Source organism: Mobula hypostoma, chromosome 4, assembly GCF_963921235.1.
Source record: "Mobula hypostoma chromosome 4, sMobHyp1.1, whole genome shotgun sequence".
NCBI classification, from domain to species: Eukaryota; Metazoa; Chordata; class Chondrichthyes; order Myliobatiformes; family Myliobatidae; genus Mobula; species Mobula hypostoma.
Window position 1 is genome coordinate 139,744,524 of NC_086100.1, and position 21,144 is coordinate 139,765,667.

The 21,144-nt window shown below is 42.6% G+C and overlaps 1 protein-coding gene across 2 annotated transcripts in view; it reads left to right on the top strand.

Annotated features, from left to right (window-relative positions):
- The window catches only part of mgarpa (mitochondria localized glutamic acid rich protein a), a 40,574-nt gene continuing 19,430 nt past the window's right edge, over positions 1–21,144 (top strand). For both annotated transcript variants that reach the window (XM_063045075.1, XM_063045076.1), the window contains exons 1-3: positions 1–263; positions 18,160–18,260; positions 19,070–19,190. In XM_063045075.1, coding sequence (XP_062901145.1) covers positions 173–263; positions 18,160–18,260; positions 19,070–19,190 — 313 coding nt within the window. In that variant the 5' untranslated portion in view covers positions 1–172. The remainder of the gene's footprint in view (positions 264–18,159; positions 18,261–19,069; positions 19,191–21,144) is intronic.

The following is a 21,144-nucleotide window of genomic DNA, read 5'->3' on the forward strand; positions in this document are numbered from 1 at the left end:
AGGAGCGACCTCGGGGCCCTGTTTGCTGAAAACGTGACGCTGTTAGTGGTTGGGTCAGACAGCGGCGGGTTAAGAGAGAGACACGGAATCGCTACTGTGGTTTGGAGTGCCGAGCGCTGCCGGTATCGTCTACAGAAGAAGCTGTCGCTGTTCGGATTAGCAGATAGACACGATGTATCTCTGCAGGGTCGCTTTTTACAACCTGGCACCCGCGGCGAAGATCTCATTCTCTTCGCGATTACTTAGGAACGCGTATAGGACTGGTGAGTGTTGCACAGATGGGCGCAGGTGCTGGGTCCCCACAAACCATAGATTCGATTACTTTAGGAATGTTTGACAAAAGTCCCAGAGGGAATTCATCTCTCATATCTGAATCACATGCAAGGATCTGGTGACAAGAATAATTGCATAATAACTCAGCCGCTTTAGCCCAGGAGCTTGGGCGACTTGGGAAGGTACGCGTTGTAAAGAATAAAAAAGTTTATTTGTTTTTGTGAGCAACGCGGACTTATTGACCCTGTCGAGTCAGTAATGTCATAATGAACTTTGTCCAAGAAAAAAGAGGCCCCAAGGTCAATCATTTCACTCTAAAGCCCGATCTGTATTTAGTTCACGAGATGTACCTGTACTTAGGAGAAAATTTGAAAATATTCTCTACGATTTTTATGACTAAGAAGATTCAAGTGTTTTTTTTAAAGTAGGACTAGTTACGAAAGAATTTAGCCTCAGGCTGATGATGTCCTTTGGAAGCAACGCATTAGTCCGCTTCATCTCAGCTGTAAAATCCACTCAGAGCGTTGATCCGAAGGGTGACAGCAATCATCTGAATATCTCTTAGCCTCAAATTTTCAAATCTCCGGCGACCGAATGATTATTCCCATATGTTTATTACTTGGGCCTTGCAAATGTTCAGTTAGTGGTGAAATAGAGAGCAGTACCGTATAAATAGAATGATTACGCTGTCGTTCAATGGATGCCCACATTTACACTCTCTGATTTCGAAAACCTGCTTGCCAAGAATTAAGTTATGTTCATAGCTCCAATTCAATCAAGTACATTCTCCGTAAGATCTTTCCTAAGAAGCTCCCTGTACGTGGTATTTGAAAATCTAGGTCACAGTTGGCTCATTAGCACACGGGCCAGAAATTTCCTCCTTGTGTGCCTCAGAGAGGTGAAACTGATGTACGCTGTCTCTTATGTTGCATGCCAATCGAATATAAAAATCGTGTAAGCCCCCCCTCGATATTTTCTGTCGATGGTCTCTCCTCTTATATTATAGTCCCGCCCTCAGATTATATAACCTTGTCATGTGTTTCACATAGTTTCTTCAAATTAGCATTCGGTGGTTAAGCACAGCTAGGGAGGCAGCAGTTTCAATGGTGTTTTAACTGAAGGTATCAAAAAACAGCCTGAGCATAAATGTGCAAGTTTTCCTTCTTGCGGTTTCCTCAGCGTTTGTGTCAGATGTTCATGCAGAAGAAAGAGAAGAAAGAAGATGTTCATGTGGAAGAATCGTGGTGTACCTCCAGGACTTCCAGGAAGGAAGGTTGTTGAGGGATTAAAGCACTTTTTGTCCATGTTCTTACTTACATCTCTTTGTAAGTCTGGCAGGAAATGTAGAGCTAACTAATGTCAAGAGATTAAGAATGTTTCCGGTCTAGTAAATACCCATGAGGAATGACAAAGGTTCTCATCAACAAATCTGCATTTTAGGTTTGGATTTAAGATTTGATTGCAGCAGAACATCAACCAATCTTAATTTGTGAAAATGCAAAATGATGGAAGAACATTTATGAAAACCACACATTCTATTTTTGATGTGTTAAATTATTCTGGTAAAGTTAGCAACTTGCTGGAAGATAACTGAAAGTGAAGAAATATGGTTGGACAGTCAGCTGGACAGTAAGAATCCTTTCCCTACAGCAGAAATGTCAAACACCAGAGGACGTGTTTAATATTGGTTGGGAGGAGGGGGTTGTGGGGGTGGGAAATTTGAAGGTGCCATGAGGAACAAGTATTTTTTTACACACAGAATGTTAGGTGCCTGGAATGGTTGCTGGGGATTTAGGGATAGAAGTGGAATCGGGTATTTTGGTGGTGTTTCAAAGGAGGTTAGACACTTGAATGAAGGGATGTAGATAATACAGAGGAAAAGGGCATTTATTGTAAATTGGCATCAAGATTGGCACACCATAGTGTGCGCATTACCTGTCCCGTGCTGGACTGTTCTATGTTTTGGTTCAGTATGAAAAACAGAATAGTGTTTCCTCTGAGAGTATTGATTGAGACTTGTATTTGGTCAATGAAATATTGTAACCATGCTAATTACTGATATTTATAAAAGGCACACAGACATCTGGTCTGCAGTGTAATAAAGGAGGATTATAAAATAACTGCAGGACACTATAATGTGAACTTAAATTCACCGAACCAATAACCACACCACAAACAGTTCTTTGTTTTATCCTTTTCACCAGTTTATTTGTTCGAACTCAGCCAGCGAGAGGCACGTGGAGCCAAACACCAGAGGGACAGAGCTCCTCTCCCTCTGGGGGCTGGGATCGGACCTCTATCAGCAGGTTACACATTTATACAGTTCAAAGAGACCATCATTATCCATATATGGCATTGTTTTCCGGTTCTTAGTTGTGGAACTACAAGGTACAGAGGGTGAGAGAAAGGAGTAGTCAGACTTGGAGTTTCATCAGACACACACATCGTTACTTTACAGAATCAGACAGCTCCGGCCTTGACTAAAACAGAGGAGCAGTTTACCAGACAATTCTGCCAGGCAGACACCACTCAGTCACGCTGACAGAGTACATTTTTACAGAAATCGTTAACCCCTTACAATCCCAATTCCTTTAAAACTTCAAACAACAGGAATTCTGCAGATGCTGGAAATTCAAGCATCACGCATCAAAGTTGCTGGTGAACGCAGCAGGCCAGGCAGCATCTCTAGGAAGAGGTACAGTCGACGTTTCAGGCCGAGACCCTTCGTCAGGACTAACTGAAGGAAGGTTTTCCTGAAACGCTGACTGTACCTCTTCCTAGAGATGCTGCCTGGCCTGCTGCGTTCACCAGCAACTTTGATGTGTGTTCCCTTAAAACTTCATCATTCCCTCCTTTTTATCATTTTATGATAACATGTTATAACAGACTATTACTTTCACGGCATGGCATAAAACATGGCCAAAGGCACCGTAAGATACAGACAATGATTAAAATTAGTACAATCAGACTTCTGAAATACAAAATCATCCCCCAGAAGTCCCCAAATATATTAAAGGGCCGGGGCCATCCCCCCTGCCTTTCTGGTCCCAAAACTCTGTAGCTTACTGCCAACATCAAGACTTTTCTGGATCTCTTGGATTATGTGTTTAGATTGATCAGTAATATTTGAAGATTCGTCAGGGATGTAAGTACAGCATTCCTTACCTATGATAGCACAGGTCCCTGCTTTCTCTGCCAGTATAAAGTCTAGGGCCATCCGATTCTGTAGCACTGTTTGGCAAATTGCAGTCATCTCAGTGGATATCTCAGTTACCTGTGCTTGAGTGTCAGTCAGTGCTCCGGCTGTATTATTAGCCAATTCTTCGAGAGCGGCTGCTAAATTAATTATTTCCCTGGAATTTCTAGCTACCCCATATGAGGGAAAGGCAGTCATCCAAAATCTCTCAGATTCCATTATACCCCTTCGTTGCCTATTCCAATGGGGGTGATCCTGAGGCTGGGCCATGACTCTCAGATGGGGTACTAAATATGCTAGATAACAACAGCCGGTCCACCCTTTGCTGGGACTTTGTGGGTCCCATCTACAGGCAGTTTCCATTGGGAGTCATATATAGGCCTGATTTCCTCACACCCAGTGGGTGCCATTTACTGGTCAGGAAGGGTCTGCAGTGGTATAGGTGGTACAGCTGCTATTTCCCAGAAAAAAAATGCATCTTCCCCTCCCTGGAAGTTATAGTAACAGGTGGCATTTACCACTCCGCTGCTAGGCACCCGCAGGTATGGCCAGGATGTATGTTTCCCAGTATATGAGGTTCCGTTGGTGGGGTCCTGAGATACCATCCCTCAAAACACTGACAGCCTCAGTCACCTCTGGCAGGACTACAGTTCCTCGCCTCACTTCCCCTGGGTAATGTCTGAGAAAGCCCAGGCTGAGAGTTCCTCACTCTGGTTGAGTGGGATTACTGACATTGGAATCATAGTCTTACTGTGCTGCGGAATTTCGGTGCAAACCCAGTAGGCCCCTCGTTCTACCTTTTGGCATTGGTGTGACAGGGAGACATAAAGATGTTGACATGGGGGCCCCCAGATGCTGGGGTGTCCTCTCAAAGACATACGCACAAACACCACTATCAACCAATTCATTTTCCTTTAGTCCAAGAGAGTCCTTCTACTCAGTTCCTTCAGTAACACTTTTGGAGTCTTTTTGATGTATCCACCGAGACTGCCCCTTTAGTTTCACAGCCGTGGGAGTGGTCAGTAACACCTGATATGGTCCTCTCCACTGAGATCAGAGTTTCCCTCGATCCCAGTTCTTGATCAGGACAAAATCTCCAGGCTCATTGGTGGGATAGTCACCTTTGGGCTGGGTTTCGTCTTCCCGACAGGCCTGCCGCACCTGTGAATGCAAGTGTTAGAGAGTCTTAGTTAATTTGCATAAGTATTTTCCCATCTCCTCCCCCAAGGTATGCATATCCAATGTTGCTGGTAAGCTCTCAGGGAGGAGCAGCAAACAAGGTCAGGGTCCCATGGGCTTCTCATAGGCTTCCCGTAGATAATTTCTGCAGGTGACAACCCCGTCTTACTTGATGGCGTGATTCTCATATGGAATAGGGCTGAGGGTAAAACCTTCAACCAGGTCAATCCAGTTTCTTGTGCAAGTTTGGCCAACTTACCTTTCAAAGTACCATTGGCTTGTTCCACTATGCCGGCTGCTTTTGTATGATGGGTGCAGTGGAACTGCTGTTTTATAGCAAGTTCTTTACAGACTTCCTCATTTATTTTGGCCACAAAATGTGGCCCATTGTCCAAGTTTATCATTTCTGGAAGTCCATAGCGAGGAATTATTTCTTTTAACAATATTTTCACAACAGTCGTAGCGGTATTATTAGTTGTAGGAACAGCTTCAATCCATCTGCTAAATCTACTATCACTAAGCAATACTTACAACAATGCACTCTAGGTAATTCTACAAAATCAAGTTGTAAACAAGAAATAGGTCCACCAGGCAAGGGGGTAGTTCCAGAAACACAAGGCATTCCCTTTCCAGTGTTCATTTTCTGACAAATTAAGCATACTTTTGCACGCTTTTCAGCTGCTTGCTGGAAATCAGGGTGCCACCAAGATTGTAATAATGTATTAACCATTCCCTCCTTGCCCAGGTGTGTACAATTATGTACATAATTTATCAAAATAGGTAAGAACACAGAGGGAACACAGACCTGTCCCGCAGGGGTCACCCATAAATTGGTCTAAGGTTCAAGGTGGCAACTAATTTGGGACCATAGTTTGCGCTCTCCTTCAGGGGCGTCCCCCTGGAAGTTACGTATTTCCCCCATATCTGGCATACCGGTCTGTGGGTCATGTCTATTTCCCGAGGGGATCAGAAGTGTGGGGTCCAAGGCTGCCTGTTTGGCCGCTGCATCAGTCCTAGTATTACCCTTTGATATCTCATTAGATTCCCCAGTATGGGCTGCACGTTTAATAATAGCCAAAACTCGAGGTAGCTGTAGGGCGGTGAGTAAGTTGTTTACAAAGGTAGCATTACTAATGAGGTGGCCAGAGGAAGTCAGGAATCCCCAAAGCCCCATAGTCAGTGCATAACGAGAGTTTGTGTAAACGTTCGCACTTTAGTCTGTTGCTAGGATACAGGCACAAGTCAGAGCAAACAGTTCAGCCTTCTGGGCGGAGACAGCTGTTTCAAAAGAGGCCTGTTCAACTACTTCACTGTCCATCACTTTCGCATAGCCAGAACATCGTTTCCCTGCTGGATCCACAAGGAGCTTCCATCCTCATAAAACGTTGCCTTGGGCTTGAGAGGGTATTGTGAAAGGGATGGGAAAGTCTGTCCTTCTTTCACGGTGATCTGGACAGGGGGGCAGTTGGTGCGGCCAACTTCATGGGCTGAAATTGCCCAGAGATGGGGTACAACGTCTTGGTTCAGTCAATATTAAAAGAATGCCTTGCCAGATGTCCCGTCTTCACCTCAGACTCCTTCCAGTATCGGAGTTGGCCCGCGCACAAGTTTTGTCAGTCTCCATTGGTGCTGAAGGCTTGTTTCGTCAGGGTGTAGGCGAGGAACCCTAGGCTCTTTGGCTTGAACCCAGGGCAAACCCTAACGGTGGTATGGGGAACCACCAGTCCTGTCTGTCGCCAAAGGAAATCCGGAAGTTTCGGCCAGTAATGCACTGCCCTGTCTTCCTTTAACCTCTCCAATCACTGTGACTGGGAACTTCTCTTTCTTTTTAAATCTTTTTATTGAATAAGTATACAAAAAAGGTAAGCCATATAAACATTAATACAATGTTAAAGTATAATAAAATTCCAAAAGGTATCAATACCAAAGAAAATACTACAAACAATGTAATTTAAACATAAGAAACCAAGATAACATAATAGTATACTAAATTTTATATATATCAATGGAAAAAAAAGAAAAAAAAAACCCCAAAAAAACCCACCGTGCAACTAACTAAAAGCAAAGCAAAGCAATGGGCTAACTTGAAACCAAACAGAGTTAAACTTAAAATCACGTCCTCAATCCCGACCTCCATTAAAAACAGTGAAAAAAAACAAGAAGGGTAAATATTACATTAAATGAAAATATCGAATAAAAGGTCCCCAAATCTGTTCAAATTTAAATGAAGAATCATAAAGGTTACTTCTAATTTTCTCCAAATTCAAACATAAAATCGTCTGAGAAAACCAAAAAAAGGTAGTTGGAGCATTAAGCTCTTTCCAATGTTGTAAAATACATCTTTTCGCCATTAAAGTAAGAAATGCAATCATTCTACGGGCTGAAGGGGGAAGATTACTAGAAATTTTAGGTAGTCCAAAGATAGCAGTAATAGGGTGAGGAGAGATATCTATATTTAATACCTTAGAAATAATATTAAAAATATCTCTCCAAAAAGTTTCCAAAGTAGGGCAAGACCAAAACATATGAGTTAAAGAGGCTATCTGCCCCGAACATCTATCACAAAAAGGATTAATATGCGAGTAAAAACGCGCTAACTTATCTTTGGACATATGTGCTCTATGAACCACTTTAAATTGAATTAGGGAATGTTTAGCACAAATAGAGGAAGTATTAACTAATTGTAAAATCTGCCCCCAATGACTGGGAACTTCTGTCCCTCAAGGGGTGCATAATATTGGCTTTCCTCAGTGGCACACCCTGTATCAATCATAAACGGAATTGGAATTCCAGCAACTTGCAATATTATATTGGGCTCTTCCTGAGGGGTGGTACTCACGGTAGAGAGTATCCTTGCTTGTCAATTTCTAAACAGGTCATTGTCCCCACCTGTCCCTTGGTAGGTTTTTGTTCCCAGTTCTGATCCACAGATATAGCCCGCTTGCGTCCTTCTCCCCGCTGAACATATTCACCTTTAATATTAGTTCCCTTCGGGGTTGATCAGGATTTGAAAACTGGGTCCCAGTAATATGTCAAAGCTCATCGGATTCGATTTCGGCCATTGTCAGGCCAATCCATATTATTTGTTTTAATCATGTTAGCTAACTTAGTTGGGAAGCATTGAAGCGGTAGGACTTTAAACTGGGGGGACGAATTCCCATTAATTAAAGGCTTGGTCTCCTGAGAAAGTGGCGTAGCAGGCCACAAATCGTTCACGATATTCTGGTCCCGATTCCCCAGGCTTAGGTTTGCATTCAAGTACTTTAGTGATATTTACAGGTTGTTGGAGAGCCCTTTCCAAGGCTTGGATCATCTGGTCTGTCTGTTCATCCTCATTATGGATTCCTGCCTGTAACTCCTGATAGGTTTGGTATCTTAATTCTGCCTTCCATTTCTGCCCCTCATCAGCTGAGAGAATCATGTAGCAGAGACCGCATAGATCTTGCATGGTCGCATTATACATTTGTATAGTACTGTGGACATACGGAGCAAACTATGCTGGTTTTTCTTTTCTATCTGGGGCCTGATTCATGATCATTATCATTTCTTGAGGCTTCCATGGTGCATACACAGGAATCACTGAGGGCTGTCCCTCCTCCACTGCTCGTGGATTGGGCAGCGTTCGGGTGGGCAATTGTCTTGGTGGAGCCATTAACTCTGGGGTTTTATTGGACTCCTCCCCCCCATCTTGGAACAATCCTCGGTATTCCCTTTATGGATCTCGGTATAGAGAGCCTCCCCTTCCCTGCCGCCGTTGTTTTACCCGAGCGGCCACTGTATCCGAGTACTGGGAGGATTGGGGTTCGGGAGCAGTGGGTGCACTTGGCCCTTGGTAAGGTGGGGGGTGTACGGTGGGTGCCCACTCCCCACCACGGTCACTGTCCTCAAACAGGGTCGGTATGCCAGACATGGGTTCGGGATCCCATATTGGCCCTGGATCTCGTGTGCAGCACTGCCGATCTAAACCTTCCTTTATCTGGATAGACTGCAGTCCCTTTCCCCTCTGTTTAGCCAAACGTCTGACCCGTCCTGTGCTGGTTATTCAATTATACAGCTTAATCGATCAGGCCAGCGACCTGTTGTCCAATTATAGAAATAGACCAGGCCTTTTCCTTACCCGTTGCCCAATTAATTAAGTCGACTGAATCAACCAGGCCAAAGGCCTGTTGCCCAATTATACAAATAGACCGGGCCCTTTCCTTGCCCGTTGCCCAATTATACAAATAGACCGGACCCTTTCCTTGCCCGTTGCGCAATTATACAAATAGACCGGGCCTTTTCCTTGCCCGTTGCCCAATTATACAAATAGACCGGGCCCTTTCCTTGCCCGTTGCGCAATTATACAAATAGACCGGGCCCTTGCCTTGCCCGTTGTCCAATTATACAAATAGACCGGGCCCTTGCCTTACCCGTTGCCCAATTATACAAATAGACCGGGCCCTTTCCTTGCCCGTTGCCCAATTATACAAATAGACCGGGCCCTTTCCTTGCCCGTTGCCCAATTATACAAATAGACCGGGCCCTTTCCTTGCCCGTTGCCCAATTATACAAATAGACCGGGCCCTTGCCTTGCCCGTTGCCCAATTATACAAATAGACCGGGCCCTTGCCTTACCCGTTGCCCAATTATACAAATAGACCGGGCCCTTTCCTTGCCCGTTGCCCAATTATACAAATAGACCAGGCCCTTTCCTTGCCCGTTGCCCAATTATACAAATAGACCGGGCCCTTTCCTTGCCCGTTGCCCAATTATACAAATAGACCGGGCCCTTGCCTTGCCCGTTGCCCAATTATACAAATAGACCGGGCCCTTGCCTTGCCCGTTGCCCAATTATACAAATAGACCGGGCCCTTGCCTTACCCGTTGCCCAATTATACAAATAGACCGGGCCCTTTCCTTGCCCGTTGCCCAATTATACAAATAGACCGGGCCCTTGCCTTGCCCGTTGCCCAATTATACAAATAGACCGGGCCCTTTCCTTGCCCATTGCCCAATTATACAAATAGATCGGGCCCTTTCTTTGTATGTTGCCCAATTATACAAATAGATCGGGCCCTTTCCTCGCCCGTTGCCCAATTAGTTAAGTCGACTCAATTATACAGTTTAGTCAACCAGGCCAAAGACCTGTTGCCCAATTCTTCAGCATCCGCAGACTTTAATACTCACAAAAACAACTGCTTACCTTATTCCCCTGGTCCTGGTGGTTTGTTGGATCCTGTCAAGGTACAGGTTCCTCGAGGGGAGGGGCAGGAGTTGTTTGAGTGGAAGGGCTGGTCAGAGGTAAGACACCTCCGGGCACACTACAGCCCGTTTACACTCACCCAGAATCCCTCGTCACTTATTCAGCCTGTAGGGACTTTCCTTATGTTGGGATCCGAGTCACGGCACCATATGTGAACTTAAGTTGACCGGACCAATAACCACACCACAAACAGTTCTTTGTTTTATCCTTTTCACCAGTTTATTTGTTCGAACTCAGCCAGCGAGAGGCACGTGGAGCCAAACACCAGAGGGACAGAGCTCCTCTCCCTCTGGGGGCTGGGATCGGACCTCTATCAGCAGGTTACACATTTATACAGTTCAAAGAGACCATCATTATCCATATATGGAATTGTTTTCCGGTTCTTAGTTGTGGAACTACAAGGTACAGAGGGTGAGAGAAAGGAGTATTCAGACTTGGAGTTTCATCAGACACACACATCGTTACTTTACAGAATCAGACAGTTCCGTCCTTGATTAAAGCAGAGAAGCAGTTTACCAGACAATTCTGCCAGGCAGATACCACTCAGTCACACTGACAAAGTACAGTTTTGCAGAAATCATTAATCCCTTACTATCCCAATTCCCTTAAAACTTCATCAATAAGACCCATCATGTCTGTAGTGGAGCGTGTATCAAGCTTCAATTTCCTTGGTGTCCACATTTCCAAGGATCTCACCTGGTCCCTGAACTCCTCCATCCTGATCAAAAAGTTGCAACAGCACCTTTATTTCCTACGGAGCATCAAGAAAGCTCACCTCTGTCCCAGGATACTGACGGACTTTTACCGCTATACCATTGAGAGCATACTCACCAACTGCATCTCAGTGTGGTATGGCAATTGTCCCGTATCGGACTGCAAAGCACTCCAGCGTGTGGTGAAAACTGCCCAGCAGATTATCGGCACCCAATTGCCCACCATTGAGAACATCTACCATAAACACTGCCTGGGCAGGGTGAAAAGCATTATCAAGGATGCACCTCACCCTAACCATGGACTTTTTACTCTCCTCCCATCCGGTAGGCACTACAGGAGTCTCCACTCCCGCGCCAGCAGGCACAGGAAGAGCTTCTTCCCTGAGGCTGTGACCCTGCTGAACCTCACATCACAGTGCTTAGCAGTATTGCACCCATTTTGTACTGTCTCAGTACTTTTATATTTGTGTGCTGTAGCACTTTTTATTTGCAGTTATTTTGTAAGTAACACTATTCTTTGCATTTCTGGTTAGATGCTAACTGCATTTCATTGGCTTTGTATCTGTGCTCGGCACAATAACAATAAAGTTGAATCTAATCTAATCTAATCTAATGTCTGCACCACCTCACTGCCAAGGTAATTGGCTCTCTTTGAAGCCATGCAGTAAAACAAAATCATAGACTTACGATATGCATTCGTTTTAAAACACAGTATGGAAACTGCCTAGCAACACACACAAAATGCTGGAGCAACTCAGCAGGCCAGGCAGCATCAATAAAAAAAGTACAGTAGACATTTCGGGCCAAAACCCTTCAGCAGAACTGGAGAAAAAAAGATGAGAAGATTTAAAAAGTTGGGGGCGAGGGGAAGAGAGAAACACAAGGTGAAAGGTGAAACCGGGAGGGGGAGGGTAAGCTTAGCTTACTTCTCTTGAAATTAATCTCCTTCTTTCCCTTTCATAAATATAATAAATTACTGTTTAATAACTGGCTTAAGCCAAAATGGGATTTAATTTTTCTAAAGGTAGGCTTGGTGGATTTAATTTAAATAAAGGTTGAAAATTGATTTTAATTAATGCTATTTACAATATGAAAAACTTATTGACAATGTTGAAGCAGTGTGTTGTGACAAGGTCAGAATTTTGTTTTACAAGAGAAACGAAACCTCTGACGGAGCCAACCATTGATGGGGCACATCAGTACAGATGCTGACACAGTTCCTCCAAGACAGACCTTTTGTTTCCTGATATGAAGACAAAACAGTACATATATCTTGGCCTTCGCTTGTTTTGGGCAGCTGGTTTCCAAACATTCATTTTCCAAAAAAAAATGTTACAGAAAAATTCTGTATTTCATTGAAGAAAGTAACATATTAAGTAAAAGACCACTTTTCAAATAAAAACGTTGATTACTTTGTAGGTATATAGCCTAGTGCATGGTTAACCAAAGATAACAAACAGTTGCTAATGATCAATGACATAATGAGTTGAATGAGCTAAACTGATGAACTGAGACAGAAACGGGAGTAGAAAGAATCAAACTGGGTGAAGAACATCCAAACTAAAAGGCAAAAGGTGAGGGTGTGGCAAATGTGACAGTTTAATCTTCAAATCATCAATTCTTACACCATGGCAAGAGTGAGCTTAGCAACAAGGCGCACGGTGGTCATTCTGCATCAGCAAGGTCTCTCCCAAGCAGAAATTTCATAGCAGACAGGAGTTTCAAGATGTGCTGTCCAAGCTCTTCTGAAGAAGCTCAAAGAAATGGCTAAGGTTGAGGCGCAGTGGTCGGCAATGGAAACTGAGTGCAGCAGGATGAGAGACACGTCAAACTGACATCCTTTTTAAACCAGAAAACTCCAACACTGCTATCTGCTCTAAACTCACAGAAGTCACTGGAACCCAAGTACACCCATCTACAGTCCGGAGAAGTCTTGTCAGGGGTGGTCTTCATGGAAGAGTTGCTACCAAAAAGCTATTCCTCCAAAGTGGAAACAAAGCCAGGAGACTCACCCACACGCAAAGACATAAGGACAATGGTAGCAAGTGCTTTGGACTGACAAGTCATCATTTAAAATTTTTTGCTCAAACAGGAAGCAATTTGTCCATAGAAAAGCCGGAGAACACTACATGGATGAGTGACGGCCAAGACCATAAAGAGCTATCTTCAGCGAAAAGAAGAACAAGGAGTCCTGCAACAGATGGTATGGCTTCCACACTCCCCTGATCTCCACATAATTGAGGCTTTCTGGTGTTTACCTGGAGACCCAGAAGCAAGCAGGACAGCCAGAGTCTGCAGATGAAGTGTGGCAAGTTGTCCAGAATGCTTGGACAGCCTACAAGCTGCTTTTCATAGGAAACTGCACGATAATGTACCTAAGAAAATTGATGCATTTTTAAAGGCAAACAGTGGTTAAACCAAATATTATTTTGATCTAGTTTTTACTGTTTACTGCTCTTTATAGTAATTGTTTTGATATTTAGAAACTTGCATTATTTTTGAAAGCAACTTTGCAGATTTTTAAAAAATCTGCCTGAGTTTTGCACAGTACTGTACATGCCTACGATCTCTATTGGCTTTCATATTAAAATAAAATTATCCAAGGCTCTTGAATCATCTTTGTGACTCTAATTGCTTATCCAAGAAACTATTTTGGCAAATACTTTCTGGATCCTCTCTGATACCTTCACAGCCCTTTTATAAAGTAGCAATTTTCCATTTGAGGATGGACCAGTATTTTATAAAGGTTCATCTTCACTTTCCTGATTTTATTCTTGATACCTCTAATGATAAAGTCCTTAGTTGTTCATGCCTATTATCCACTCTCTCATCCAGCCCTGCTGCATTCACACTGGAATAAAGAAATACAATAGAATCAATGAACAACTACGCACAAAGACTAACAAAGAACCAATGTGCGAAACAAGACGAACTGTGCAAATACCAAAAAAGTAATATTGCATACATGATTTACAAAGTCCTTGACAGTGAGTCCATGGGTTGTGGAATCAGTTATCCATGCTGGGTCAGGAGCCTAATGCTACTTCTCAAATGGTATACTTTATTTTATATAGCTTCTCCTCATTCTTCCTTTCAACGTGCTTTGCCTCACAATTCTCAACATTAAACTTCATGTACCATGTGCCTGCTCATTCCACCAGCCTGTCTACATCCTGATACAATTCATCACTACCCTCTCTGCAGTTCATACTCCGCCAAATTTTTGAGTCATCCAAAAATTTATGGATTGCAGCTTACATTCCCAAGCATAAGGTGATTTAAAAAAAAGCAGTAGACCTAAAATTGACCTCTAGGGATCGTTATTCTTCACTTTCCTCTTGTCTGAAAAATAATCTTTCACTATCACACTATATTGTACGTTACTGAGCCAACTCTTGTATCCATACAATCAATACCAGCCTTGTGCCATGATTTTCAATTTTGGTGATAATCTTGTTACAGGATACCTATCTAATACCCTCTGGAGGGCCACGTACACCCTGACAATTGCATTACTCTTGTCTTCTGCCATCTGGTGCTCATTACTTACTCACTTTAGGTGTAGCCAACTCAACTCTATTAATATTTTAACACATTCTCTGTCTCACCTAACCTCTCTATGAATACTTTGGAAGCACTCTTTATCACCAATGAAGACATATTCAAAACACTCACTCACATGGTCAAAGGTAGAAAATCTACTTAGTAAATCTGAAAATATTGAGTCAGGCAGCATGTGTTGGCAAAATTCAGACCAAAGATAATCCCTGGAAATTGGCCTAAGTCCCCAGTGCTCTAACTTCCTGGAAATAGAAGTGGCACACAGTTAGTGAAGCTGCAAGATTTGTTGTCGCCAAACATTTGGACTCAAATAATTCATACTTGTTTCTCAATCACACCTTATTTACTTGTGCACATGGGGAATTGTCCTACCCCTGTCGTAGAACTTCTAAAACTTCTGCTCAGAATTGTCAGTTTTATACAGGTATTGACCAATTGAAATGGTGTGCACCTTCTAATCCCTTATACCCACACAGAATACCAATTATGATACATTCTCACAGATATTAATAACTAATAAAACTACATGCTATTCAATCCTTTATTTACATTTAATCTGATTGAAGGCAGCTATGATACCGTAGTTTTAGTCAGAGCTATTGTGCAATAGAAGATGTGTGCTTTTCAGTTGTCCATTAGCATCTTTATTTTGTCTTGGACTGCTCGTGTTGTTGGTGTTCCCTGCTGTACAAACAGGAACTATCTTTTGAAAGACCTCACTCTGTATAGCTGCACACTACTGTAGCTATATTAACTTGCCGTGCCGCAGGTTCCACACTTCCCTACTTTTGTTCTGAGAAGGGCAACATGAGCCTTGGCTAAGGCTCAGTGGTACAGAGTCCATGGAACTCCATTGTAACCCTGTCAGTGGCGGATGGTTGTTGGATCATGATGGAAAGGGCCATTCTTTGAAACTGGATTTTGCAGTGGAGTATCCCAAAGCCCTGGTTGCAGAAGAGCGGTGGCACGTTTTTCCAGCACCCTGCGTTCTTCAGGAAGTTGCAGCAGTTGCTTAACCATGGCTGACACCCTTGTAGGTGAAGAATCGTCAGTAAACCTCCACCAGACTTCGGGTGTATTCCGTACAAACTCCTTTAACAAGGCACAGACACTTGGATATACCAAATCTGGTTCTTCAAATTCTGGTCATTTAGTTGTCCTCAGATTCTGTTACCAGTAGTTTCTTCAAGTTGTACTCCTTCAGAGACAATACCAACATGCAGTCCAGCTTGCAAAGGAGATTCCAACCCAATAGATTAGCCGGGAGGTAGAGGGGGATGGTTCTGTGCTATGAGGAACTGATGTTCTCTTTTGTTCCCAAGAAGCTGGTATGTGACCTTCCGAGAGACAGGTAACGAGACTGGTTGTCCTGGCAGTTCCACTATACTTACTGACACGTTGCTCAATGGCGCTAGCGACCGATCAGGAGCACAAACCGTGGAGTAAGTGGCTCTGCTTCAGAGTTAGAAATCAAGCTGTTACTGGGCTCAGTAAGCTCCAAGACAGTCAGAATTTTGGAATGGCATCTCTGTTCTGGTGGCTGGGGGCATTAATCGAATGGGTTTTTTAAAGTGAACTGTGTTTCCTGGGGTGGTGGTGGAAGTGGAGAATGATAATTGCCGAAGTTACCTTGGCACTGATGCCACTCTTGAGCTCAGTGGACAGGTGGTCTGCGAACCAAACAGACTGCTCGGTGACCTCCCCGCCCTCTGTCCCTGCCCTGACACCAGGCTTGTCAACGTGCTAATGCAAATACTTTGTCCCCAACTTCCCGAACGGGTGCAGATTTCTGGTGTGTAACTGCCTTTGACAATCTTTGCCTTTCTCTCCCGTACAAGTAGCAATAAACATCTCCTTCATCCTGGGTTGCAACCCACTTACAATAACATTTTTCACAACTGGGGTCCCTGCCTCTGCGATCAATCCTAGAATGATTTTGAAGTATGGTACGCACACGTTCCACATTAATGTCTTCCACTGCCCTTTGCACAGTACAGGGCATTTTATCTGAATTTACAGTGCAAGGGAAACATTTCCTCAACACATTTGTTTGGTAAGTCCAGAGTGTATAGATTAATAGAGTTATTAAATTAGGATAAATCTATTAAAAATTAAAACAATCATTTGGGAATATATTATTAAAGATTTGTGGGCAGGGTTTAAGGTGAAGATATAGCTGTAGGATGTAACAGCAGGAGTAAACCATTTGGACACTCCTGCCTGTTCTCCTGTCCAATAGATCATGGCTGATTTTTTGCTTTTACCTGAAGTCGCTTTCCTGTCCTGATCTCTAATAATATCTGGACTGATCTGCAATGCACTTTGTGAGATTTACCATTTTCCATATCTGCCACATCTTTACGAAACAGAATAATATTACTACAGAGTGAAAATCACAGCTAAGTTCTTAACCATGTACGTTCCTTTGAGATGGTATGACCGGACTGTACACACAGCAGGTGTTGTCCACCCATTCAGAAGAGCAATGATTGCCTGCTGGCTTCCCTTGCTGCCTCCAGCCACCTCCAGCACACCCCACTCTCTTCCTGCCCCTGCCTCCAGCAACAACTGTGCTAACTCATCCGCTTCTCCATCAGAAGATTGAGACCATTCACTCTGCTGCTTCCCTCACTAATGCTGGCTTATTGGGCCCAATATCTACAGTGTTCACACTTGCTGTTGTGCTGAAAAAGCAAGATTTTCTAGTTTCTCTCGACTTGGTTTATTTCTGAACACTTCCTGTCATAAGAACATAAGAAATAGGAGCAGGAATAAGACATCTGGCCCGTTGACCCTGCTCCACCATTCAATAAGATCATGACTGATCTGGCCATGGACTCATCTCCACCTACCTGCCTTTTCCCCATAACCCTTAATTCCCCTACTATGCAAAAATCTATCCAACCTTGTCTTAAATATATTTACTGAGGTAGCGTCCACTGCTTCATTGGGCAGAGAATTCCACAGATTCACCATTCTCTGGGAAAAGCAGTTCCTCCTCATCTCTGTAATAAATTTACTCCCCCAAATTTTGAGGCTATGTCCTTTAGTTCTGGTCTCACCTACCAGTGGAAACAACTTTCCTGCCTGTATCTTATCTATCCCTTTCATAATTTTATATGTTTCTATAAGATCTCCTCTCATCTTTCTGAATTCCAGTGAGTACAGTCCCAGGCGACTCAATCTCTCCTCATAGTGTAACCCCCTCATCTCTGGAATCAAATTGGTGAACCTCCTCTGCACTGCCTCCAAAGCCAGTACGTATATCCTGTCTTTGAAGTCCATTCACTTGCTCCCTCACCCTGTTTCTATTTAAATTGTTGACTCTCTCCTTCCTTTCTGGCCTCCCAAGTTAATGGTTCTTCCTCCTCAGGAACTCTCTTCATCTACTGTCGTCTCCCCTTTCCTCATAAAGTAGCCTTCAGCATGGCCATCTCCCCCTTCTGCTCCAACATCTTTGAATGTGCTGTAGCTTCCTGTACCTGTGGCCATCGTGAAGATTAAAGATTTGCTTTATTATGGAAATACACAGTGAAATGCGCCATTTAATCAAATCACATCAGGGAGGATTGTTCTTGGGTTGTCACATTTCCACCGCCAACATTGGACGCTCACAACTCACTAACCCTAAACATACATTTTTGGAATGTGGGAGGAAACCAGAGCACCCGGAGGAAATCCATATGGTCGCTGGAAAAATGTACAAACACCTTACAGACATGGATGGGAATCCAAACCCGATGGTCCGGCCTGTACTGTAAAGCGTTGTGCTGACCACGATGCCCCCACGCCGCTCTATGAACTAAAAGCTGCGTTCTGCCTGTTTAGAATGCTTTCTGTGGTGCCTCTATATAAATTAATGGTGGTCAATGAGGATATGCTAACTTCCTTCACAACCATGTCATCCCATTGGTGTTGATAGTTGTGACCAGATTACACTTCAGCGCTGTGTGATTCTCTGCTTTCTTTTATCATGACTTTGCTTTGCTTCACAGGGATTCGCCAGATGTCCTCTGGTGGTCATTCAGGTTCCTCAGGCGGGAACATGTTTTATGCTCTGATGATCGGTGGAGTGTTTGCAGGCGCGGGCCTTTACGTAAGATCCAGTTCAATTAACATATTAAGACCAATATCAATTTCAGGCTTTGTTGTTTTACCTTGCATAATATACTGTCCCTCCCCTTCAAGCTTATGTCTGACACTTCATTCACACCGAGCTTAGTGTGGTTAGTGAATGGCAATGAACCGCCCCCATGAGGAAAACTGTCAGATTTTAATACTCATCATGATTTAATTATTAGGACTTGCTCCTCTGACTGGGAAGGTTATGGACTATGGGTTCAGGGGTGAGCACAAAGTCTGGGCTGATACTCCAGAGGGGCATTGAGTGAAGGGTATTTTTATTGTCTTTCAGATTAGGTTTTGGCCTCTCAGCTGGGCGTGAAATATCACATGGCAATATTTAAAAAATAAATAAAGAGATTATCTCTGATGTCCTGGGCCAGTATTTGTCTATTATAAGCTCATTAGTAAAATCAATTATGAGGTAATTGTGCATTGCTCTTTGTCAGAATTTTTGGTCCATACGTTTGTGAACAATAAATTTCTACTTGATTAGCTTAAAATGATGAAAGATTCAGTACTTTAGAAATGCAAATCTTTCTGCTTCCCCTCTTTTAAATTTTGAAATTGCAGATTTAAGGTACCCTTTTTTCAAGCAGCACTGGAAAAGATCCACCTGCTGATTGACCTCTGACCTGCCAGGCAGAGGGCCGTGCTGGAATGAAAAGACACACCAGACAGAAATAAGTAATTCTCACTTGGATGCAGAAATTGCATAAAAAGAATCAGTTGGCTGCAGTGTCTTTTAGAATAAGTAACTAATGTTGGATTGTGTTTCCCCAGGCATACAAAGTTCTCCAAGAGGATAAAGTCAGGTACAATGACAGGGTTGCACAGCTAATGGAGCATCCAAAGAGCATTCAGAGTGAGTCTGAAGAGATGCCTCAGGAACTTCAACCCAAGAGTAAGTTTTACTTTTATGCATAAGTTTCAGGTATCTCAGATCCTGATCTACTTGTTGTGCCAGGCTCAGCTAGAATGTTTGTCAGTGCTTGCAGCAATAGCCTGGACATATAAGCATTTGGAAAATTAAACCTTTAGTGGGGATTAAATAGTTGTGACTGATGTAGAAATAGACATGGCTGGCAACAATCTGGAATATAAATGCTTTTTACAAATGAAAATTAGAGGATTATAAATGAAACTTGGCCTGAAATCCTCAGGAATTGCTCTTGGCTTTAGGTGCACCGTGATTTTATTTATAAAGATCACTGCTCACACTGGGTCTCCTATGACTAGAGACAGTGGAGTAATGCTGAGAGGTGGTGGTGAGTTTGAGCTCAGTATTATAAGCACGTATGGAATCTGATGTGTTTTCGGATGATTTCATGAAGGTTTAGGAAAGAGTTAAGGATATATCCTAGGGAAACTTGGAGACATTGCTCTGGGTAATTACGGAATCAATCCCAGACTGGTAAACAACAGAGGAGAGATGTAGGAGGATGTTGTTGTGATCTCCTATGGCCAAACCTACAGACAAGATAAAAAGGATGAGGAGAATCAATTTATCATGGTCACCGGCATCATATGTGACAATGTTTTTTTTCTCATGAGCTTCCCAATTACCATTTTCATTGTGCCAAATATGATCCGGTTTCCTTTGAGAATTAGGGGGAGCTGAAGGGAAAAGCAACCCTCCAAGTTTCTGGAACACATATTTAGCTTTAATATCACAGAGGCCTGTGGAAACATTGCAAAGAATGAAACACATAATGCCATAAACATAAATCAGAAAGATAATGGGAGAAAGATTGCCAAGCAAATACTTATATTATTTATCCATTCAACCTTTTGTAAATAACAGGAAGACAGTATGAATATTATGAATCAAGTTGAGACATAAACTTGGTCAATTTGCTGTTTAGGAAAAATGTAAGATAAGCAGCAATGAATACACATCATCCAATTTTCTTTCAAGAATTAAAGTGGAATTTAAAATACTTCTGCCATTTTTGCTGCTTACTGCTGTTGCAAAACAATAGATTTCACATCATCTAAGTCAGTGATAATAATCATGATTTTGATTCTGTAAAGGTCTGTTGACTTCTACAAGCTATGAAATTCAAAATAGCTCCTGCTATTTCTCTTTTAGATAACTCAGGAAATATAATTCTGGAACAACTTCATCAATTTTGCATGACTATTCCTCTTCGTGTGTTTAGGCACAAATCCTCAAGGCACATCTATCAACTCCAGGAAGCAATATCATTTAAATAAAGTGTGGTATAAGCTCATTCAGCAAATGTTTTATAATAATAATAGGGTGGATAACGCAGCTAATGGAGAGAAAGTCATTAAAATTTCATAGGTCATAGTCTCTATCCATCTTTAGAGTGAAAAATGGTACAAATCTAATTCATTTTCTGTTGTTGCTGAAATAAATATACATGTACTGTATGTACAATTTTATTTATTTAATATGGCTGTGTTAAAGTAGTTGTGCTGATAAGTAAGTTTTTTTTATTAGAACAGGAATACTTGAGCGTAAGAAAAGATATGATGCCAACGGAGCAGACAAGAAGAATAGATGCAGAATTTTAAAGGAAGCTCAACATAAAGTTAAAATGACACCAGACTGTAGGACGAGAAAGCAGTGGTCTTGCCTCCAGATGAGGAAGGAGCATTTCTTGCATTTTACTTTTTTTTATTGTTGGTAGCATGGGAGTTTGGTGGGGTCCAATGGGGTAAAATATGCTTGCAGTGAAATGGGATGGTCTTCTAATTTTCCCCCAGCAAAATTTTTTGAATGAATAAAATGAGCCAAGTATTTGAAGTTGATATTGTTAGAAGGATGTTTAAGCATACATCCTTGCTTGGCATGGTGGCAGAAAGAATTAAAGTTTAGACATTATGAAGGG